Source organism: Coregonus lavaretus, assembly GCF_964263955.1.
Source record: "Coregonus lavaretus genome assembly, chromosome: 24".
Classification (NCBI taxonomy): domain Eukaryota; kingdom Metazoa; phylum Chordata; class Actinopteri; order Salmoniformes; family Salmonidae; genus Coregonus; species Coregonus lavaretus.
The window spans coordinates 38,013,314-38,035,205 of NC_140011.1; the positions used below are offsets into that span (position 1 = coordinate 38,013,314).

A 21,892-nucleotide genomic window follows, 5' to 3' on the forward strand; every position below is an offset into this window, starting at 1 on the left:
TTCCAAAGGCAGTTTGGAACTCTGTAGTGAGTGTTGCAACCGAGGACAGAGAATTCAGCACTCGGCGGTCCCATTCTGTGAGCTTGTGTGGCCTACCACTTTGCGGCTGAGCCGTTGTTGCTTCTAGACGTTTCCACTTCACAATAACAGCTCTTACAGTTGACCGGGCAGCTCTAGCACGGCAGAAATTTGACGAACTGACTTGTTGGAAAGGTGGCATCCTATGACGGTGCCATGTTTTAAGTCACTGAGCTCTTCAGTAAGGCCATTCTACTGCCAATGTTATGTCTATGGAGATTGCATGGCTGTGTGCTTGATTTTATACACCTGTCAGCAACGGGTGTGGCTGAAATAACCGAATCCGCTAATTTGAAGGGGTGTCACATACTTTTGCATATAGAGTGTACATCCAGTTTAACCTCTGGAATATCCATTTCTTTCAACTGCTTGTTGAATAACCAATGTTTTTCCAGACTGGGGGAATATCTAAGTAATTGTGGTATGCGTGTGCATACAGAGGCAGCTAACAGTGACCACATGCATTTTGAATGGGCATCATAGAACACTGGAATATTGACCATGCCTTTGCTGAGATCAAATTTGTATTCCTTACAAGCATATGAGACATCAAACCTGCCCTGTGCTATGCACTCCAAACTTATACACCGCTAAAGAAACATGGTCTGTTTTAAGTTTAAGTTAAAAAAAAGAAAGAAATTACATTTACAAGTCACAATTTAATTGGAATACATCTTAGCTCTGACTAGATTTATGAAGACATGATTCATAGCCATTTCAAAGCTCTGCATGACATTGCGCAGGTAAGCACCAACGCTCAGAGCCTCAGTCTCAGCAGAGAACATGAAATATGAAGAGAAAGTCTGTCTGTTCTCTTCCCATTCCTATATCACAGTCAGTCAATGGTTTAGAATGAAAAACAAAGTTTGTTTAGCGCCAGTGCTGTGAATTCAGCAGCTGGTCTGGTACCTGGCCTAGCAGAGAATACAGTCAGGAGTCCATTCAACAACATAGTGTACTGGTTTGGGTGGGAAGCACAGGAGGCTGCTGAGGGGAGGACAGCTCATAATAAATGGCTGGAATGGAGTGAATGGAATGGTATGAACCAGATGGAAAATGTTTGATTTGTCCGATACCATTCCAATTATTCCATTCCAGCCAATTCTATAAGCCCAACCTCCCCAATTAAGGTGCCACCTCCCAAATTAAGGTGCCACCAGCCGCCTCTGGTGGGGAGGGTATTCACCTGTGTCTGGCACATGGAGGCTCAATACGCATGTACAATATGTAGGTACCGGATGTCTCTATAAAGGCTGTGGACTTCCCCAGGGATCTCTCTCCTTTCATAATCAGAGGGTGTGACTTCAGTGAAAGAGGGGGAAACCAAACTATCTTATTACCATGAACAGAGCAACACTCCAGTTGCTGTCTGATACAGTGCATTCGGAAAGTATTCAGACCCCTTGACTTTTTCCACATTTTGTTACGTTGCAACTTTATTCTAAAATTGATTCAATCGTTTTTTTTCCTCATCAATCTACACACAATACCCCATAATGACAAAGCAAAAACAGGTTTAGAAATTTTAGCAAATGTATTAAAAATAAAAAGCTGAAATATCACATTAACATAAGTATTCAGACCCTTTACTCAGTACTTTGTTGAAGCACCTTTATCAGAGATTACAGCCTCGAGTCTTCTTGGGTATGATGCTACAAGCTGTAACGTAACAAAATGTGGAAAAAGTCAAGGGGTCTGAATACTTTCCGAATGCACTGTCTCTCCTACAAATGTTGAAAATGATGGAATTTCCCATTTCTATCACGCCATTATGACATTTCATGTTCTATAAATTAATTCATCCAGAACACCCTGGCTATTTACAAATGGATGAAATACAACTATACACGTGCAGTATTGAACAACCCTCTTGTTCCAACACATTGTGAGGGTTGAAGGAGAGTAAAATCCAGGTCAATTAATACATGTTGTAGCTTTCCTTTCGAGCAAATTGTTAATTTCCTGCTGCATAGATACTTTGAACCTAGAAGGCTCTTTAAATTGCTCTCAGATATGGTCTGCTTGCATTAACATTGTATTGGGGATCATGCATACATAGGGACATGGGCCTGGCAGCAAAGGGGATCATAGCTAAAACCCAACATTTACAATGAGGAGGGTGGAAACTGGCATTGAGAAAAAAAGACATTTTAGAGGTACTAAGGGTTGTGGTTGGAAGTCATAATGGTTAGATAAAGCACATGGCTGAGTCCAATAGGCTGGGAAGAAATATAGGACACATGCGGAATGTTGCTTAGGATCATGTTGAAACTACAAGCATATGACCCTACAGTTATTAATAAACTAAAGAAAAAACTACTCTAGTACAGCTGACCCCATTTAAAACTTGGTGTTCACAACATCAGGAGGCGTTATCGTTGTGTAGATGTCAATGTTTAAGGGGTGGGCTTACTATTAAAGCCAATGGAGTATATGAAACATATTTTTCATGGGACACATTCTCTAACGATTATGGTGGATGGCCAGGGTAGGTAAAAGAGGTGATATCTTATACAGTACCTTGTGTCACCAACTGTACATTTAATATGAGCAACGATAACACTCAACTGTACAAGTTCCCTGTTGATACTCATGTAGAACTGATTCAGTCCACACAAGCTTTGGTTCCATCTGTGATCAAAAGGATGACGGCAATAAACTATAGTGTTCTTGGTTGTTCATGTGTCTGGTGGCGCCATCAGTCTCGCACCAAAAGCAGAGGAGGCATTGCACACAGCCAGTACTATAACACATGCTTTCCTCTGTGCACTGGTTCTTTCCATAGACAGGGTGGAATAAGCCGAGCTAGATTTGGTGTTTCCCCTTGTATTGAACACCAGCCCCTCCCCCAAATGTTGTGTGAGCTCTCCAGACTACAGAACAGATGTGTAAAGTTGAGGTGTGTTCCTTCTGTGGGTCACAAGATGAAGCATAAATACAGGCCATTTCTTCTCTTACAAGTGCATGTAACATGTAAGACAGACGCGAGGAAGGTTACTGTGGAAAATAGCTGTATCCATGTTTTATTCAGTGCACAAATGGCCTTCCAGTAGTCAGGATTGGAGTGAGAGAGCTACATGTGTGACCTGTGACAAGATTGGGAGCTAGTGGGACATAATGTTACAGGACTGCATGGGCTGGGAAGGCTGAAGCCAACTAGATAGACAGGCTAATCAGCAGAAGCACCGGCGGTCGCTCTTGGTGACCTCTTCTGAGGAGTGCACCACATTGGGCACCAAGCCACTCTTCACTCCCTCCCAGCCTTCCTGGATGTTGATGTCACCGTTCTTCACAAGCTCGAAGATGTCCCGCGTTAGCTCAGTGAAGGCCTTTTCCACGTTGATGGCGTCGCGAGCCGATGTCTCCACGTAGCGCATCCCATAGGCACCTGCCAGCTTCTCCGCCTCCTGCTGGCTCACCTGCCTCTGGGGCTCCAGGTCGCACTTGTGGCCCACCAACAGGAAGACGATGCTGTGAGGCTGGACGTGACTGCGGGCCTCCTCCAGCCACTCATGCACATTCTGGAAGGAGCGACGGTTGGTGATGTCGAACAGCAGCAGCCCCCCAACAGAGTTACGGTAGTAAGCCCTGGTTATGGACCTAGAGAGGGTGAGAGGACAAGCAAAGAAGAGGGACAGAATTGAGAGAAATAGTAAATACACTGAACAAAAATATAAATGCAACATGTAAAGTCTTGGTCCCATGTTTAATGAGCTGAAATACAAAATCCCAGACATTTTCCATATGCACAAAATGCTTATTTCTCTCAAATGTTGTGCACAAATTTGGTTACATCCCTGTTTGTAAGCATTTCTCCTTTGCCAAAATAATCCATCCACCTGACAGGTGTAGCATATCAAGAAGCTGATTAAACAGCATGATCATTACACAGGTGCACCTTGTGATGGGGACAATAAAGGGCCACTCTAAAATGTGCAGTTTTATCACACGACACACAGTGCCACAGATGTCTCAAGTTTTGAGGGAGTGTGCAGTTGGCATGCTGACTGCAGGAATGTCCACCAGAGCTGTTGCCAGATAATGTAATGTTCATTTATCTACCATAAGTCGCCTCCAACATTGTTTTAGAGAATTTGGCAGCACGTCCAACCTGCCTCACAATCGCAGACCACGTGTATGGCGTCATGTGGGCGAGCGGTTTGCTGATGTCAACGTTGTGAACAGAGTGGTGGCGGTTGTGTTATGGTATGTGCAGGCATAAGCTACGGACAACAAACACAAATGCATTTTATCAATGGCAATTTGAATGCACAGAAAAACTGTGACAAGATCCTGAGGCCCATTGTGAGGCCCATTTATTTTAAGGTATCTGTGACCAACAGATGCATATCTGTATTCCCAGTCATGTGAAATCCATAGATTAGGGCCTAATTTATTTATTTCATTTGACTGATTTCCTAATATGAACTGTAACTCAGTAAAATCTTAGAAATTGTTATTTTATTCAGTATATAAGTATGGAGAAGCAGGGAAAGGGGAAAACCAGAGGATGTGACATGGAGAAGTGGTGAGGTTCAACATCAAGAAAATGAAAGGGTATGAGACGAATGATAGATAAACTAATATACTGTCATAACAATAATTACAGGTGACTATAAAACATTTCACACAATTTGTGGTCTTTACAATGGAAGATTAAAATATATATATATATGTAAAAGCGTCACCTGAATCGCTCTTGTCCGGCTGTGTCCCAGATTTGAAGTTTTATGCGTTTTCCTGGCTCTATCTCCACAAGGCGTGAGAAGAAGTCTACCCCGACTGTGGGGTCTGACACATGCGCAAAGCGTCCCTCTGTGAATCGCCGGATCAGGCATGATTTTCCTACTGTCGAGTCCCCAATGACGATGAGTCGAAACTGATACAGCCATATCGCTTCCATCTCTCATAGAATCTATGGGGGAAAATATATACATTTGACGATTAGTAATCAAGCAACTTGACACTTATTTTGACCCCAAGGGTAGGCTATCCAATCCACTATCAGTGTTATCCTTCGGCCTATTTTTGACAAACGTAGTACTGTGTGTTAGGCCTGCCTATTTTTAAGAGGCCTATTTGTGAGGATGTGTACGCGAATGGCGCACAACATCCAAAACCGACTTGATTGTTAGGCCTACTTTAAAAGTCCAACGCACGGTCTAATTGCATCTTCTTGAAAAACTGTTATCTGCCTGCCCTACATTATCATGAGGTAAGGGCCTCCTCTTTCCAGGTAAATGCACAGACAGCTCTTGCAAAATAACACTCGCATATTCAGCGAACATGTGGATGTTAACATGTGGATACACCGTTGTTGCATAGCAAAGCCGATCAAGTGCAATAATAACATGTGTTGACAATTTGTTTTTCTTCTTAAAAACAACATTAAAATGGCATATTTTTATGGACAAACAATAGGCTAGTTCTGGGCTACATAAATCTGAACGAGTCTTATAATAACATTTAAAACACATTTAACTGATTTTCTTTCCGCCCTTCATAGACAATAGTATTTATCTAAAATCGTGTTACAACGGTCTTTTCTATGGCGATGGCATATTAATCCAAATGTATGTGCAATTACCTTGTTAGATGAGCGATCAACGCCTGGCAATAGCAAACCCCATGATCTTGAGAAATCTCGTATATCGAAGATGTACTCTGAAAGTGATCCCAGGAGACCTAGTCAAACACTGTTTTATCCCAAGCAGTTATCCGCAAATAGGCCTTGTCCTAGTATCCTTTTGTATTATTTTATTCTACAATGGGATCTGTTACTGTGCTGGCGAGTTTGATGTAAAATAGGCTAATGGCCGTACTTACAACTTGTCGATGGTTTCATGTCATGGTAATCCGCTGATGAAATGGAAGTAACAACAGCATCACATAGCATTCCTCATCAGCACCATTACCGTAAGAACCCAGACAGCAACGCAATATAAAATGTGTCTGCCTCTCAACAGAGGGCGCTACACTGGATGCTACAAAAGGGCATTTAAATGGAGGCCTATAAAGAAGAATGGAGACTACTCTGTAGCCATCTGAACGATCAAAATAACTAGGGTGTGAATCATGCTCTGAGGTAGACCTACAGTAGGCTGCAGGAAACAAGAGAATGGGTGTGGCTTGGCATTTTTTTTTTTTTTTAATCATGACATTCGACATCGGGTAGCAAGCACACTGGTCTCGAGGCGACTGGAGGGACATAAAGTCATTGCGGAGGTGTTGTAGACCTATAACAAATATATATATACATTGATTCGCATTTTAATGAGGGAAATAAGTATTTGACCCCTCTGCAAAACATGACTTAGTATTCATTGTAACACAAGTGGTCTACCCTGCAAGCAATTCAAGACAATATTATTATTATGGTGGGGATTATAATACTGTTTTAAATAGCTCAATGGACCGTAAAGGAAATCACACCACAAACAATCACCCACATGTTCTTAAGGAAATTGTGAATGTCATGGACACATTAGAACTAGTAGATATATGGAGGCTTAAATATCCTGATCTAGTGAGATATACATGTCGGAGACTCAATCAAGCTAGTCATCTTGACTTCTTTCTTATCTCATTCTCGTTGAACGGCAAGCCAGACAAAATTAAACGGGCCTATTTATATAATGAATATGAATTCGGAGGACAGAAATTATTAAATATTAAAGCATTAGATCTATCACTAAAAGCTTCAGTCATACAAAAGTTATACTTAAATCCGAACTGGTTCTCTAGCAAATTAGTAAGATTGTCTCACCCAATGTTCAAGAATGGCCTTTTTCCCTTTATTCAGATTACAACCACTCACTTTCAGTTATTTGAAAAGGAAATCATCTCCCAAATATCACTATTTCAAAAACAAGCCATAGAAAGTTGGTTGCAATTTCAATTTAATCCTCCAGAAACGATAGAACAAATAATGCAACAAATATTGTGGTTAAACACAAATATACTAATTGACAAAAAAACTTTTTTTTTGACAAAATGTTTAAAAAATGTATAATCTTCGTAAATGATATCATCGGTAGGACTGGTGGAGTTATGTCGCACATGCAGCTAACAAAAACATATGGAAATGTCTGCTCTACCCAAAATTACAACCAAATAATTGCAGCCTTACCGCAAAAGTGGAAGAGGAAAGTGGAAGGGGGAGAAAGTAAGGAACTTGTCTGTCGGCCTTGCATTAAAGAACATAATTGGTTAAGGAAAACTGTGATAAATAAAAAAAAGTATATCAGTTTCATTTAAGGACCAAAGGATTGACAGCCGTCCCATACAGATTGCAAAATAGTTGGGAAGAGATTTTTGACGTACCGATCCTATGGCATAGTGTTTATGAACTGATACGCAAAACGACACCGGATTCAAAACTTAGAATCTTTCAATTAAAATTATTATATAACATTCTTGCTACCAATAGAATGTTATTTAAATGGGGGATACAATCTTCCCAGCTCTGCAGATTTTGCTGTGAAGAGACAGAATCATTAGATCATTTGTTTTGGTTCTGTCCATTTGTAGCTTGTTTTTGGACACAGGTCCAGGAATGGCTAAAGGATTGCAATATTTACCTGGAGCTAACCTTGCAGATAGCATTACTGGGTGATCTGAAAAGTCATAGTCAATCGATCAATAACATAATAATACTTTTAGCAAAAATGTTTATTTTCAATTCACAATCTGTAGAAACAATGAGAATAGAAAGGTTCAGAACTTTTGTAAGACATCACAGTACAGTTGAAATATATATGGCAAATAGAAATCCTATATGGATGGTGTTAAAAGATAGATGGGAGGTGTTGAATGGAATTGAAGGATGGGACTAATAACAACTAACAACAAACAATAACAAGATAACTAATAATGTAAGCATACTGTGTCCATAATAAGTATATAGGTTGTAGGTTGGGAGCTTTTGTGAAAGAGCACAGTTAGAAAGATATGGCATATAGAAGCAAACCGGATGGACATCATGAAAATGATCGGAGAGGTTGAGAGTAGAAGAAGTTCAGGAGAAAAAACTAACAAAATATAATTATTGTAAAATTGACTGTGTCCATAAAATGTAGATAGTAAGTATAAGCTGGAAGTAGAGGCCTAAGCATTATTGTTCACTAGTTTACTCCAAGTAGGGAAAGGGTGGCAGGGTTGGAAAGTAATAAAGGGGAATGTATATATTTTTTTAAAGGATATGTATCTGTATGTATGTATGTATGTATGTATGTATGTATGTATGTATGTATGTATGTGGGTATGTATGTGTGTATGTATATATATATATATATGTATATATATATTTATATATGTATATGTATATACAGTGGGGGAAAAAAGTATTTAGTCAGCCACCAATTGTGCAAGTTCTCCCACTTAAAAAGATGAGAGAGGCCTGTAATTTTCATCATAGGTACACGTCAACTATGACAGACAAATTGAGAATTTTTTTCTCCAGAAAATCACATTGTAGGATTTTTAATGAATTTATTTGCAAATTATGGTGGAATATAAGTATTTGGTCACCTACAAACAAGCAAGATTTCTGGCTCTCACAGACCTGTAACTTCTTCTTTAAGAGGCTCCTCTGTCCTCCACTCATTACCTGTATTAATGGCACCTGTTTGAACTTGTTATCAGTATAAAAGACACCTGTCCACAACCTCAAACAGTCACACTCCAAACTCCACTATGGCCAAGACCAAAGAGCTGTCAAAGGACACCAGAAACAAAATTGTAGACCTGCACCAGGCTGGGTAGACTGAATCTGCAATAGGTAAGCAGCTTGGTTTGAAGAAATCAACTGTGGGAGCAATTATTAGGAAATGGAAGACATACAAGACCACTGATAATCTCCCTCGATCTGGGGCTCCACGCAAGATCTCACCCCGTGGGGTCAAAATGATCACAAGAACGGTGAGCAAAAATCCCAGAACCACACGGGGGGACCTAGTGAATGACCTGCAGAGAGCTGGGACCAAAGTAACAAAGCCTACCATCAGTAACACACTACGCCGCCAGGGACTCAAATCCTGCAGTGCCAGACGTGTCCCCCTGCTTAAGCCAGTACATGTCCAGGCCCGTCTGAAGTTTGCTAGAGTGCATTTGGATGATCCAGAAGAGGATTGGGAGAATGTCATATGGTCAGCTGAAACCAAAATATAACTTTTTGGTAAAAACTCAACTCGTCGTGTTTGGAGGACAAAGAATGCTGAGTTGCATCCAAAGAACACCATACCTACTGTGAAGCATGGGGGTGGAAACATAGAAAATCTTTGGAGGGAGTTGAAAGTCCGTGTTGCCCAGCGACAGCCCCAAAACATCACTGCTCTAGAGGAGATCTGCATGGAGGAATGGGCCAAAATACCAGCAACAGTGTGTGAAAACCTTGTGAAGACTTACAGAAAACGTTTGACCTGTGTCATTGCCAACAAAGGGTATATAACAAAGTATTGAGAAACTTTTGTTATTGACCAAATACTTATTTTCCACCATAATTTGCAAAGAAATTCATAAAAAATCCTACAATGTGATTTTCTGGAGAAAAAAAATCTCATTTTGTCTGTCATAGTTGACGTGTACCTATGATGAAAATTACAGGCCTCTCTCATCTTTTTAAGTGGGAGAACTTGCACAATTGGTGGCTGACTAAATACGTTTTTTCCCCCACTGTATATATATATATATATATATATATATATATATATATATATATAACATGGGGGATTGGAAGTGATGCAGACAATTACATTGATGGAAGTTACAATCTATCTGCAATATTAAGCTAATCTACCCCCCCCCCCCCCCCAAAAAAAATAAAATAAAATAAAATGTATGGAATATGTGTCTTGTCTATTTGTTTAATAGGATCCCCGTTTGCAGAGGCAGCAGCTATTCTTCCTGGGGTCCACAAAACACATGACAAGTAACAAAACACTGAAAGACAAGGACAGGGCTCAGCTGGTCTCATGCTCATTAGAGTGTTCTCTCTCTCTCTCTCTCTCTCTCTCTCTCTCTCTCTCTCTCTCTCTCTCTCTCTCTCTCTTTCTTTATCTCCGTCTCTCTCTCTCTCTCTTTATCTCCGTCTCTCTCTCTCTCTCTTTATCTCCGTCTCTCTCTCTCTCTCTTTATCTCCGTCTCTCTCTCTCTCTCTTTATCTCCGTCTCTCTCTCTCTCTCTTTATCGCCGTCTCTCTCTCTCTTTATCTCCGTCTCTCTCTCTCTCTTTATCTCCGTCTCTCTCTCTCTCTCTTTATCTCTGTCTCTCTCTCTCTCTTGATCTCCGTCTCTCTCTCTCTCTCTCTCTCTCTCTCTCTCTCTCTCTCTCTCTCTCTCTCTCTCTCTCTCTCTCTCTCTCTCTCTCTCTCTCTCTCTCTCTCTCTCTCAAAAACCGACATTCTCTGCTGTTTTTGGAATGTGCCAAATCATAATGCAATATAATTACATTATAAGTACATATAATTACAGTATACGCTAGATCAGTGCTGTATGCCTGTCTGACCCTGATGTGTGCTGTTCATGTACACTACCGGTCAAAAGTTTTAGAACACCTACTCCTTCAAGTGTTTTTCTTTCTTTTTTAAAACTATTTTCTACATTGTAGAATAATAGTGAAGACATCAAAACTATGAAATAACACATATGGAATCATGTAGTAACCAAAAAAGTGTTAAACAAATCAAAATACATGTTATATTTCAGATTCTTCAAATAGCCACCCTTTGCCTTGATGACAGCTTTGCACACTCTTGGCATTCTCTCAACCCGCTTCATGAGGTAGTCACCTGGAATGCATTTCAATTAACAGGTGTGCCTTCTTAAAAGTTAATTTGTGGAATTTCTTTCCTTCTTAATGCGTTTGAGCCAATCAGTTGTGTTGTGACAAGGTAAGGTTGGTATACAGAAGATAGCCCTATTTGGTAAAAGACCAAGTCCATATTATGGCAAGAACAGCTCAAATAAGCAAAGAGAAACGACAGTCCATCATTACTTTAAGACATGAAGGTCAGTCAATACGGAAGATTTCAATAACTTTTAAAGTTTCTTCAAGTGCAGTCGCAAAAACCATCAAGTGCTATGATGAAACTGGCTCTCATGAGGACCGCCACAGGAATGGAAGACCCAGAGTTACCTCTGCTGCAGAGGATAAGTTCATTAGAGTTACCAGCCTCAGAAATTGCAGGCTGTGTAAGGGCTATTTTACCAAGAAGGAGAGTGATGGAGTGCTACATCAGATGACCTGGCCTCCACAATCCCCCGACCTCAACCTAATTGAGATGGTTTGGGATGAGTCGCACCACAGAGTGAAGGAAAAGCAGCCAACAAGTGCTCAGCATATGTGGGAACTCCTTCAAAACTGTTGGAAAAGCATTCCAGGGGATGCTGGTTGAGAGAATGCCAAGAGTGTGCAAAGCTGTTATCAAAGCAAAGGGTGGCTATTTATTTTCTTAAAAACTGCATTGTTGGTTAAGGGCTTGTAAGTAAGCATTTCACTGTAAGGTCTACACCTGTTGTATTTGGCGCATGTGGCAAATACAATTTGATTTGATTTAAATTAAATAAAAAGTTCAGGAGAAGTTGAAAGGGAAAAATATATTATGAGAGAGATGTGCTGTATTTCTCCATGTGAATTTATGATCATGTTTGTGTGAGAAATGGTTAACTTAATCATATATACTGAGTGTACAAAACATTAAGAACACCTGCTCTTTCCATGACATAGTGACCACACGGTCACAGCACCTGTTAGTATATCTTTACTGTTTCCCATTACATTATTGTATTTATTTCCAAATGCTTGCTTTCCCTGCTGTTGACTGTTGTACTGTACATTGCAGTATAGGCCTGTAGCTTTAACTGAATTAAAATGGCTTTCATGTGGGGTTCAGAGGAATTTTCTTTTTCCTTTTATTCAGCCTATGTATTAATGACCATGTTAATAGTAAGAGTTGTCCAACACAGCGTGTTAATACAATGTTGTCACTATGTAGTTACAGTATTACTACACAGGTGTAAGAGGATAGTGTTGATATCGGGACAAACTCTTTTCCCGCTACTTCGATACGAAGTGATTTTCGTAGCAGGTTAGGAGAGCATTTTCGCTTACCCTAACCCATTTCCTAACCTTAACCTCAGTCTCCTAACCGGCTACGTTCATTTTCCTAACCTGCTGCGAAAGTTATTACCTGCTACGAAAAAGGTAACTTCCGTATCGAAGTGGCATAAAAAGTGTTTCTCTATTGATATCAGTTCTCCTCTCATCCTCACCTGCATCCCCCATCAATGATCTGATCCCAGAATGAAGCTGGGCTAGAAATGGAGAAAACAGTGCATTTCAAACCTTTTCATTATTTGGGTAGGCTCCATTTTTTTTTTTTTTTACATCCCATACAGTAGCCCGTTTATCAGATATTTTAATGCCAACTGTGACTCATATTAGGTCCTTTATCTCACATGCAGACTGAGAAGTCACATTTGGGGCAAAAGGCCTAGATCAGGGATGGGCAACTCCAGTCCTCAGGAGCATGATTGGTGTCACACCCAGCTAACACACCTGACTTCAATAATCATCTAATCATGATCTTCAGTTTAGAACGGAATTAGTTTAATCAGCTATCTTTGCTAGGGATGGTGAAAAAGTGTGACACTACTCCGGTCCCCGAGGACTGGAGTTGCCCATCGCTAGCCTTGACATTACATGCATATCCTACATTCCTGTAGAGCAGGGTTTCCCAAACTCGGTCTTGGCCCCCCCCGGGTGCACGTTTTGGTTTTTGCCCTAGCACTACATAGCTGATTCAAATAACCAACTCATCACCAAGCGTAGATTATTTCAATCAGCTGTGTAGTACTAGGGAAAAACCCCAAAACTTGCAGCCAGGGGTGGCCCCAGGACCGAGTTTGGCAAACCCTGCTGTAGAGAGAGCCAGGAAACTGAGAAGCTGGTGCTTTGTGAAAGGTTGTTGTTATAGCCCAATAATAATTATATAACATCAATACCATACTAGCCCAGGGGTTTGTCTTCAGATGTGTCTGAATCTGATTGGATAGTAGGTCTACTGCAGGCCTAATCAGTTTGAGTTTTAGACAGATTCCATCCACTTCAAATCATGATCCAGCTTCCTAAAATTCAATTGCGGTGTTCCACTTTAAGATGCCCTCCCCGGACTCTTTCTGTGTTGGCCAATCAACCCCTTTCTAAGGCACCTGATTCATAGGCGACACTGCCATTTTACACATGAAGTTTGACTGAAAAAAAAAAAAGAATAATCAGATACCTAACAAAAAAAAACATCAGATTAAACCATATGGAGCACGGCAAGTAAAGGATATGGAAAAACTAAGAGTCATTACTACAAGACCTCGACACGAACACAGGGAAGCTTGAGAGAAAATGCACTAATAATATGCTATTTTGTAACGTCTTCAAAATCAGTCTAGCAGCAATCATCTAACCAGCGCGAACGTTGTGTGATCACCAACCGAGGATTGGTAGGCTAACTAATCAATGATTGCTGCTGTTCAATTGTGTTCATGTAGACTACTGTAGCAGCTGAACACTGACTGGCATCACCCTTGGAAAGCTATTACGGGGATACATTGTAGCATCGCGACCTCCGAACGAATCATTATCGGCTGATTTTGGTGTGGTCCGTTTTGGATAAGGTTTTGGGATTTGTATGTGTGGACCATTGGATTGTCAATAAAATAGATGGTTTACTGAATGTAGCCGTCTATTTTTTTTTTGGCCACCGTATGAATTCTGCCATCGGATTCGCGTCAGTGTACGTTTTTGGTTTTCAGACGGGCAGTCTGTTTAGAGGGCACGCTCCCAATCATCACTAAATACATTTTTATTTCTGATTCCCCGATTACTGCTTTTGGAACATGTCTGGACAGTCTATCACGGATCGGATCGCTGCGGCTCAGCACAGCATGACAGGATCAGCTATAAGCAAAGCCGTCTGCAAGGCCACGACGCATGAAGTCAGCGGACCAAAGAAGAAACACCTTGACTGTAGGTTAAGTAGACCACCAGTGTCCCGCCGTTGCTACATATTTAGCAACAAAAGCATTGGTAACATTACATATTCAAGACGACCTGTATGTTCATCATGTTTGATTGGCCATTGGTGTATTTTTAATAGCAAGGTTTTTCGACATTCTATGATAATAGGCTATGAATAATTGCGCGTCATAGGCTTCAACAGCTCATGTAGACAATCATTAGTGTCAATATCCTACAGTAGGCTTTCGTGCTGTAGCCTAAACATGAGACAAATAGGTTATTACTGAGTGTCATACAGGAAAATGCACACATTGTGATCATAAATAACCTATTAACTTATTCATAATTGTATGAAAAAATAATGCAATAATTTCCCCTTTTAATGGGACAAGCTATGTAGCCTACATTTTTCGGCAGCTTAGGTTTAGAGGCATAATTTTTCCAACTGAGTTTTAGATTAAAATAAGTCTAAGACTAATACCTTATTAAAAATGGTATTATTCAGAAATTATTGCTGCCTTAAAGGTACATTATATTGTGCTATATGAAGCCTTTGAGGTTTCTCAGCTACTTTAGTTTGTGATGAGCTGGTCTCCATGGGTCATTCATATTAGTGCAATGACAGCAGTGTCATAGACAACCTTGATCTCAACATTTCTATGTTTATCTGTGTGTGGTGTGGAACTGGAGTGTTTATTGGATAGAAAGTATTTTCTCCACGTTTAACTGCTGATGATTAGGTTAGGTGGCTTTCTACCCAAATAATTACTGGACACAATCAATATTGTGTCCAGTCAATCAATTAAGCTCAGTCAGTCCTGTCCTGTCCATATACCCGAGTGCTACTGGTTCAATGGAACAACATCTGGTTGCCAGTCTGGTTATTTATTAGGAAGGAATGCTTCATAGTAGAATTCTCTATTTACCCAATCTTTATTGAAAGTAATCAATTGTGCAAATTTGAGTGATGTTAGTCATTTTGAGTGGAATTACATAAGCTAAAATCTTGTAGTCGTAACAATTGCAATTTCTGAGTGGCATCTGAGAAGACATGAAATGGGACTTAAATGTGATAGCCTACTGCAATTTAGTTCTTTAAAGAGTCTGTAATGCTATGGATTATCCTGATGCCTCACATAGTTCAAATTTTAGTCTTTGAGGAAAGTGGAAAAATCCTGTGGGTAAGAATGTAGGAAATGTCCTTTTTATATTCTCTCGTATGGTTTAGCATAAGCTTAAACTCCTGGGAGGGAAATCCCTCCTACAGTCAAATGTCTAGAAGGACTACACAATTATATTTGAGTTATTTTGATCACCGTCTGTTTTAGAATCAGATTTCCAGTTTTAAAATGTTAATTACTGGTTAGTCACTGTAAATAAGGCATAATAAGTGATAGTTAATTCACTAGATACAGGATATTTTTGAAGGGTGGGAGGTGCCGACCATAGATCCAATTGCTGTTAGGAATGTTCAGCATGAGTTGATCAACCTGTAGATTATATATAAAGCACTATTCAATGAAAGCACAATCCAATGTTCCCCGTGTTTTTGGTAGACCTGATCCACTGCACCAATGAGCTGAACGTGAGTGTCCCCCACCTGGCTGACACGTTGTTTGAGAGGACAGCCAACAACAGCTGGGTGGTGGTCTTCAAATCCCTCATCACCACACACCACCTCATGATGTACGGCAACGAGGTACGTATCACACACACACACACAGTTTTAACCTAACCTAACCTTAACCCCTAACCCTAAAACGATACCTAACCCTAACTCCTAAACCTAACCGTAACCCTAATTGTAACCCTAACCCTACACCTAACCTCTAAGCCTAAAATAGCATTTTTCCTCGTGGGGACCGGCAAGATGTCCCCACTTGTCCGATTCTTCCTTGTTTTAAAACACACATACACTAGTAGCTGGGGGGGGGGTGGGATTCAAGGCCTTCATCATCATCACACCACCTCATGATGTACGACAACGACTGGCTTCACTGTAGCTCAATTGTTACTGGTAGAGCATGACGCTTGCAATGCCAGGATAGTGGGTTCAATTTCCGGGACCACCCGTATGTGAAATGTATGCACGCGTGACTGTAAGTCACTTTGGTTAAAAGTGTCTGCTAAATGGAATATACTGTATTATTATATTATTCACTGTTAAAGTCCTCTGGAATTCAAACATTTGATTGAATCTTTATTTTTACTGGTTTTGACCCCACTCTGTATTTTTTCACCAGCGATTAATCCAGTACCTGGCGTCCAGAAACACACTTTTTAACCTGAACAACTTCTTGGATAAGGGGGCATTACAAGGTACTGTTGGGAATTTGTCAATGCAAGTCATTTCACACCAGAGACATACTGTACAGAAGTCACAGGCACAAAATGCATTAACAACAGTGTGCAGTACAAGAGTTCAAACTGTCGCTCTGAATGCACTGCAGAGGTGTGGCTCTGTAAGCTGCCAGGTCAGCACTCTAAATATTAATGTAAGTGCTCCCTCTCTGCCAGGTTATGACATGTCAACGTTCATCAGACGCTACAGCCGCTATCTGAATGAGAAGGCCATGTCCTACAGACTGGTGGCAGTGGACTTCACCAAGATGAAGAGGGGGTAAGATGTCCTGTAGTGGCCAGTGTGGAAAACCTCCACAGTTTCACCCTGGGAGACATCATTTACCTCAGTGGCCAGGCCCTCCTCAAGAGGGAGAAACAGTGGCAATAATGGGGACGAGCCTTAAATAGATTCAAGGTAACCTAGCTAAACCAGTCACTTATTTCAGCAGCCACTTTGGATAATGTGGGGATTATATGATTGACATGGAGATACTTCTGTCTGTTTGAGCAGTTGTGTGATTCATGCTGTATGAACATGTTAGTCAGTCACCACTTGTCCTGTTAAAGTGGTGCTGCGTGTCTCTTGCTGACAGGGTTGATGGTATGATGCGAACCATGACCGTTGACAAGCTGATCAAGACTCTACCTATCATTCAGAATCAGCTGGATGCACTCCTGGACTTTCAGGTAGGCTGCATGGTTGTGGTGTTGAGCAGTCCTTAATATGGGCTACATGACGACAGTGAGCTAGCGGTCAGTATGAACTCTCAATGTCTCTTCATCTGTTCTCTTCCCAGGCTAACGCTAATGAACTGACCAATGGCGTCATCAACAGCGCCTTCATGCTGCTCTTTAAAGACTCCATCCGCCTCTTTGCTGCCTACAATGAAGGAGTTATCAACATGCTGGGTAAGTACACTCTATCTGTTAGTTAGAGGAGAACTATGATGTCACTAGGATGTTTCTATGATGTCACTAGGATGTTTCTATGATGTCACTAGGATGTTTCTAGGATAATAATAATAATAATAATAATAATATGCCATTTAGCAGACGCTTTTATCCAAAGCGACTTACAGTCACACGTGCATAATTTTAAAAAAATGTATGGGTGGTCCCGGGGATCGAACCCACTACCTTGGCGTTACAAGCGCCGTGCTCTACCAGCTGTCACTAGGATGTTTCTATGATGTCACTAGGATGTTTCTATGATGTCACTAGGATGTTTGTAAAATTATCTAGAAAAGAACTAGCTAAAATCCTTTGTCCCTTTTTGTTTTATTCTTCGCTTAGTTAACGTATCCTCTTTTTGTATCCTAAAGAGAAATATTTTGACATGAAGAAGAACCAATGCAAAGACGCCCTGGAGATCTATCAGACGTTTCTCAACAGAATGACCAAGCTGTCAGAGTTTCTCAAAGTTGCAGAGGTAATGTTTTCCCTGTTTCGTTTGTGTTGAGGAAAGGAAGGTTTCCGGTAGATCCAGCAGGAAGGTGGGGCTCTTCTCCCGGACCTCTGCTCCTCTCTCTCTTGCTCTCAGTGTGGTGGAGGCTTATGCTGAGGTCATGAATGCAGAGGTTTGCCTATTAGTAGGCATAAAAACCTCAGTGAAGGCCCCTCCATGTGCTGCCTGTTCTGATGCCTGTTCTGATGCCTGTTCTGATGCCTGTTCTGATGCCTGTTCTGATGCCTGTGTTGCATGTCTTATCAAGAGGTGTTTTCTTACGCTTCCCTTTCTCTCTTTTGCAATGATGAATGTCTGCCGTTATCCAAGTAAAGTACTACTTGATGAATGTCTGCTGTTATCCAAGTAAAGTACTACTTGATGAATGTCTGCTGTTATCCAAGTAAAGTACTACTTGCAATTCAGAAGGCCATATTGCGAAGATAATTAGTATCTCTTTTTATAATTTCTCGTGCATTCTTTTATTAAAAGGCTTTCTTGCTGTCTTTACTGATTTGGTTACTATTTGAGAAAGGTTTGGGGTGATGGGGGTGGGGTTCTATCCAAAAACTGGCTAACGTTGACTTTAAGGGCCCATTCATTTACTTGTCTAACAACGTGTTTGTCATTTGTACCCATTCTTTTTTCATACAAAGTCAACATTAGTTGTGTGTTTTCTTTTTGGATGTTTCTCACCTTGCAGTCACATGAGTATTACAGCCCAATGTACCCGGCCCACCTGTCAATGGCATTTCAGTGTGTTAACATTCATTTCAAACCAGTCTTCAGATCCTTTGTGTGTGGGCATGTCAATTCCCCTGTTGTCTTTTTGTTGTTTTGTTTGTAGTCACTGCATGGAGTAATGGATCATTTGGTTTGATTCTTCTTTCTCCCTCCTCCACACACCTACCCCTTTATTCTGTGGTTGTTGGTTTTATTTGTTTGTTTATTATGTTTGGTTTTTGCCCCCCCTCCCCTCCCCTCCCCTCCTTTTTTGTGACACAGCAAGTTGGAATTGATCAGGGTGACATCCCAGATCTCACACAGGTCAGTGGTACATTTCATCTCAATATCTCCCATGTGGCTCCATTCTAAACGCTTTCATTCCCTACTCACCCTACAGGCTTCCACAATCCCCTCTCATTCTGATGAACCTCCCTCTCTCTGGGGTAGAGAGGGGGCTACTTCCAAAATGGGTTCCAAATATGTTACCCTTCCTAATTTTGGCGATTGTGCAAAACATAAGACTTCCCTGGTCTTGCAGATTTTAGGTAGACTGATCATTTATTTTACTTAACTTTTATACATTTTAGTCATATAGCAGACGCTCTTATCCAGAGCGACTTACAGTTAGTGCATTCATCTTAACATAGCTAGGTGGGACAACCACATATCACAGGCATAGAAAGTACATTTCCCCTCAATAACAGGGGGGCGGTGCAAGTGCTGGTGAATATAATTTTTTGCTTTACCTTGATTTTAGTATTTTTTTCTAGTTAAATCACAGTTTTATCAAGTTAACCCACAAAATACATTGTTTGATTTTGAAATGACACTGAAAAGTCAGGCAAATTCAGCCTCTGTCCTAGCAGATATGGGTGTATGGGGCTTGCCCATATAAGCCTTTTGTACATCAAGGTTTGACATCCCTTAATAGAATAGCTTAACAGAGGAATCAAGCTCTTGATTTCTCATACAGTTTAACTTTGTGTTGCCTCAAAATGAACACTATTGTATGTATTTTTCCTGAAAAGATATCCCATCAAAATAGCTGTGGGGAGAGCAGCGAATGGTTTCTACCAAATTGGTTTCTGCAAATATTACTTGCAAAGTGTACATAATGCCATCCTAAGCACTGCATAACATCAGATGTGATGCTACAAACACTAGTTGAAGCTTTCTTCAATGACATTCATGGTGTTTCCCTCCACATAGGGAAAAATAAACATGAACAAATGTTTCTGTCAACTGTTATGTCATGTTTGCAGTGCTTATGAAGACCTTATGCATCCCTGTTCAACTAAATAGTAGCCCATGTCTTTACTGAGCTGTAGATGGTTTTCTCTTTTACTTTAAACGTTTAGTATATTCTAGAATTCTCTGAAGAAGGATATCCAGAATTATAATTATTCACTTTTCCCCAAAATAAGTATAGAAGTATGCAAGTTGCTGCATGTGTTAAGATTGTATTCTGTAATGAAAAGCAAGCCTCGGGTTGAAACGTGGGTATGACATGTGCAAAATGAATTAGCTCATCCTTGATATCTTTATAAAAGATGCTATTCATTTGCCAAATGTGTTTACCTAATTTCCATCAGATGTTTTGCCTTTCTGTCACTTAATTCGTTTGGCTTCCAAACCTTTTTGAATTGGACACTAAGCTAATGACAAAATTGTAGCATCCACTAATATTATGTCTCCTCTAACCTGTAAAAGACAATTTATTAAATGTATATATTCATGAATGAATAGTGACTCAAATTAGTATATAAAATGGAATCCATTGGTTAATTGGCCGTTATTGGACTGTGATTTCTGTGTGTAGGGGCATATATGCATGGGCTGAGCTCCTTTCTGTATGCCAACAGTCAGTGTGATGTATTCTGAACCCCTCAGGCCCATACGCTCTAATGACTTCCCAGGCCTGTCAACTTGATTGCATGAGAGAGACTACTGATCTGTGCATGTCTGGCGTGAAGCCAAACCTAATTATACCAGATATATTGATATGTAAAAATACCTGCAAATATGGAGACTGTACTGAACATGTATAAGCTTAGGATAATGTGTCATTTGGCTCTCTCTGTGTGTGTCTGTGTGGCTGTGCGTGCAAAAATGTGTGCGCACTGCGCCTGTGTGTGTGTGTGTGTGTGTGTGTTCCCAATTTTACTACACACTGCAGTCCTCCCTTAGTAAAGTATTGTTGCTCCATTCCTCCCACCCCCTTTCTCCATCAGGCCCCAAGCAGCCTCCTGGAAGCCCTGGAGCAGCACCTGTCCTCTCTGGAGGGGAGGAAAATCAAGGAGCTCTCCACAGCCACCAGGTATCACACACTGACACTATGTTTCAGGCTTCGAGTCTCAAGGAGGCATTTACACTGAAGCTGGCATGTCAACACATTTATCACTCACTGAAGCAGGCATGTCAACACATGTATCGCTCACTGAAGCTTTGGTAGAATATGAGGATGAATATACACATGCTCCACCATTAGCTAGTATGTGATGTCTTGACATCAACAGAAATGTCACACTACTGCTGTGGTATGCTTTAGAGTACCTGTCTTTTGCAATACAATTACGGCACATGGTCAGGCACGTTATTAGTGTTTTTCTGATCCCAGTGGTTAGTCCCAGAGTGCTATGTGTGACAGTTAGTGTGCATGGTGGTCCCTGACAAGCGCTGTGTGGTGTCTCCAGAGCCAGCACCTTATCCAGTGCTGTATCATCACTGTCCAGCACTGGCATCTCCCTCAGCCTCATGGAGCAGAAGGAGGACCAGAACAGCTTCCAGGTCAGACAGGGTCACTGCTACCACTCTAGAATAACTTTATTGAATAGACCATTACAATGTAAATGCATTACTGTATGAATACTTATATAAATTAGTATAAGTTATTATAACGCTTATACATTTACATATTATAAACACTTAAGTTATAAATTGTTCTAACTTTCACATAATGTACTCCTATGTAGGCTAATAAGGAAACAAATGTAAAAACCCAGATCCTGTTGTACTCTCTTTTCTCACATGTAGATTTCACTTCTGTGTGTCTGTCCCACAGGATGAGGGAGCCAAGGTGATTGACATGCAGACGCCCACTGTCTCTCCCAGCGCCCAGTCAGTGGGCAGTGCCAACAGCAGCAGTGGGGCCACAGAACTCTTCTCCAACTCATCTGTTGTATCCGTTACAAATAAGTAAGCAGACCTACTGTCTGATAATCGTTGTGTTTAAGACCTATGGGTATGTTTCACAGAGTTTGTTTTCTCTGTATAACTACACTATGTATCTTA

The 21,892-nt window shown here is 40.7% G+C and overlaps 2 protein-coding genes across 2 annotated transcripts in view; one reads left to right on the forward strand and one right to left on the reverse strand.

Moving 5' to 3' along the window:
* Positions 1-3,251: 3,251 nt before the first annotated feature.
* LOC311099973 (ras-related protein Rab-39B-like) lies at positions 3,252-5,695 on the reverse strand (the record flags this gene model as incomplete). The annotated part of the gene is made up of 3 exons (XM_084140699.1): positions 5,666-5,695; positions 4,767-4,993; positions 3,252-3,678 (listed from the first exon to the last, which is right to left on the reverse strand). Exons 2-3 carry the CDS (start codon positions 4,979-4,981, stop codon positions 3,252-3,254), a joined length of 642 nt encoding a protein of 213 aa, XP_083996825.1. The 5' UTR covers positions 4,982-4,993; positions 5,666-5,695.
* Positions 5,696-13,313: 7,618 nt separating this feature from the next.
* Positions 13,314-21,892, forward strand: part of LOC311099864 (phosphatidylinositol-binding clathrin assembly protein-like) — a gene marked incomplete at its 3' end in the record, with an annotated part of 17,576 nt that continues 8,997 nt past the window's right edge. The window contains exons 1-11 of the mRNA XM_084140590.1: positions 13,314-14,097; positions 15,645-15,787; positions 16,332-16,407; positions 16,606-16,708; positions 17,025-17,118; positions 17,229-17,340; positions 17,754-17,860; positions 18,881-18,922; positions 20,833-20,918; positions 21,295-21,388; positions 21,663-21,796. Coding sequence (XP_083996716.1) covers positions 13,968-14,097; positions 15,645-15,787; positions 16,332-16,407; positions 16,606-16,708; positions 17,025-17,118; positions 17,229-17,340; positions 17,754-17,860; positions 18,881-18,922; positions 20,833-20,918; positions 21,295-21,388; positions 21,663-21,796 — 1,121 coding nt within the window. The 5' untranslated portion in view covers positions 13,314-13,967. The remainder of the gene's footprint in view (positions 14,098-15,644; positions 15,788-16,331; positions 16,408-16,605; positions 16,709-17,024; positions 17,119-17,228; positions 17,341-17,753; positions 17,861-18,880; positions 18,923-20,832; positions 20,919-21,294; positions 21,389-21,662; positions 21,797-21,892) is intronic.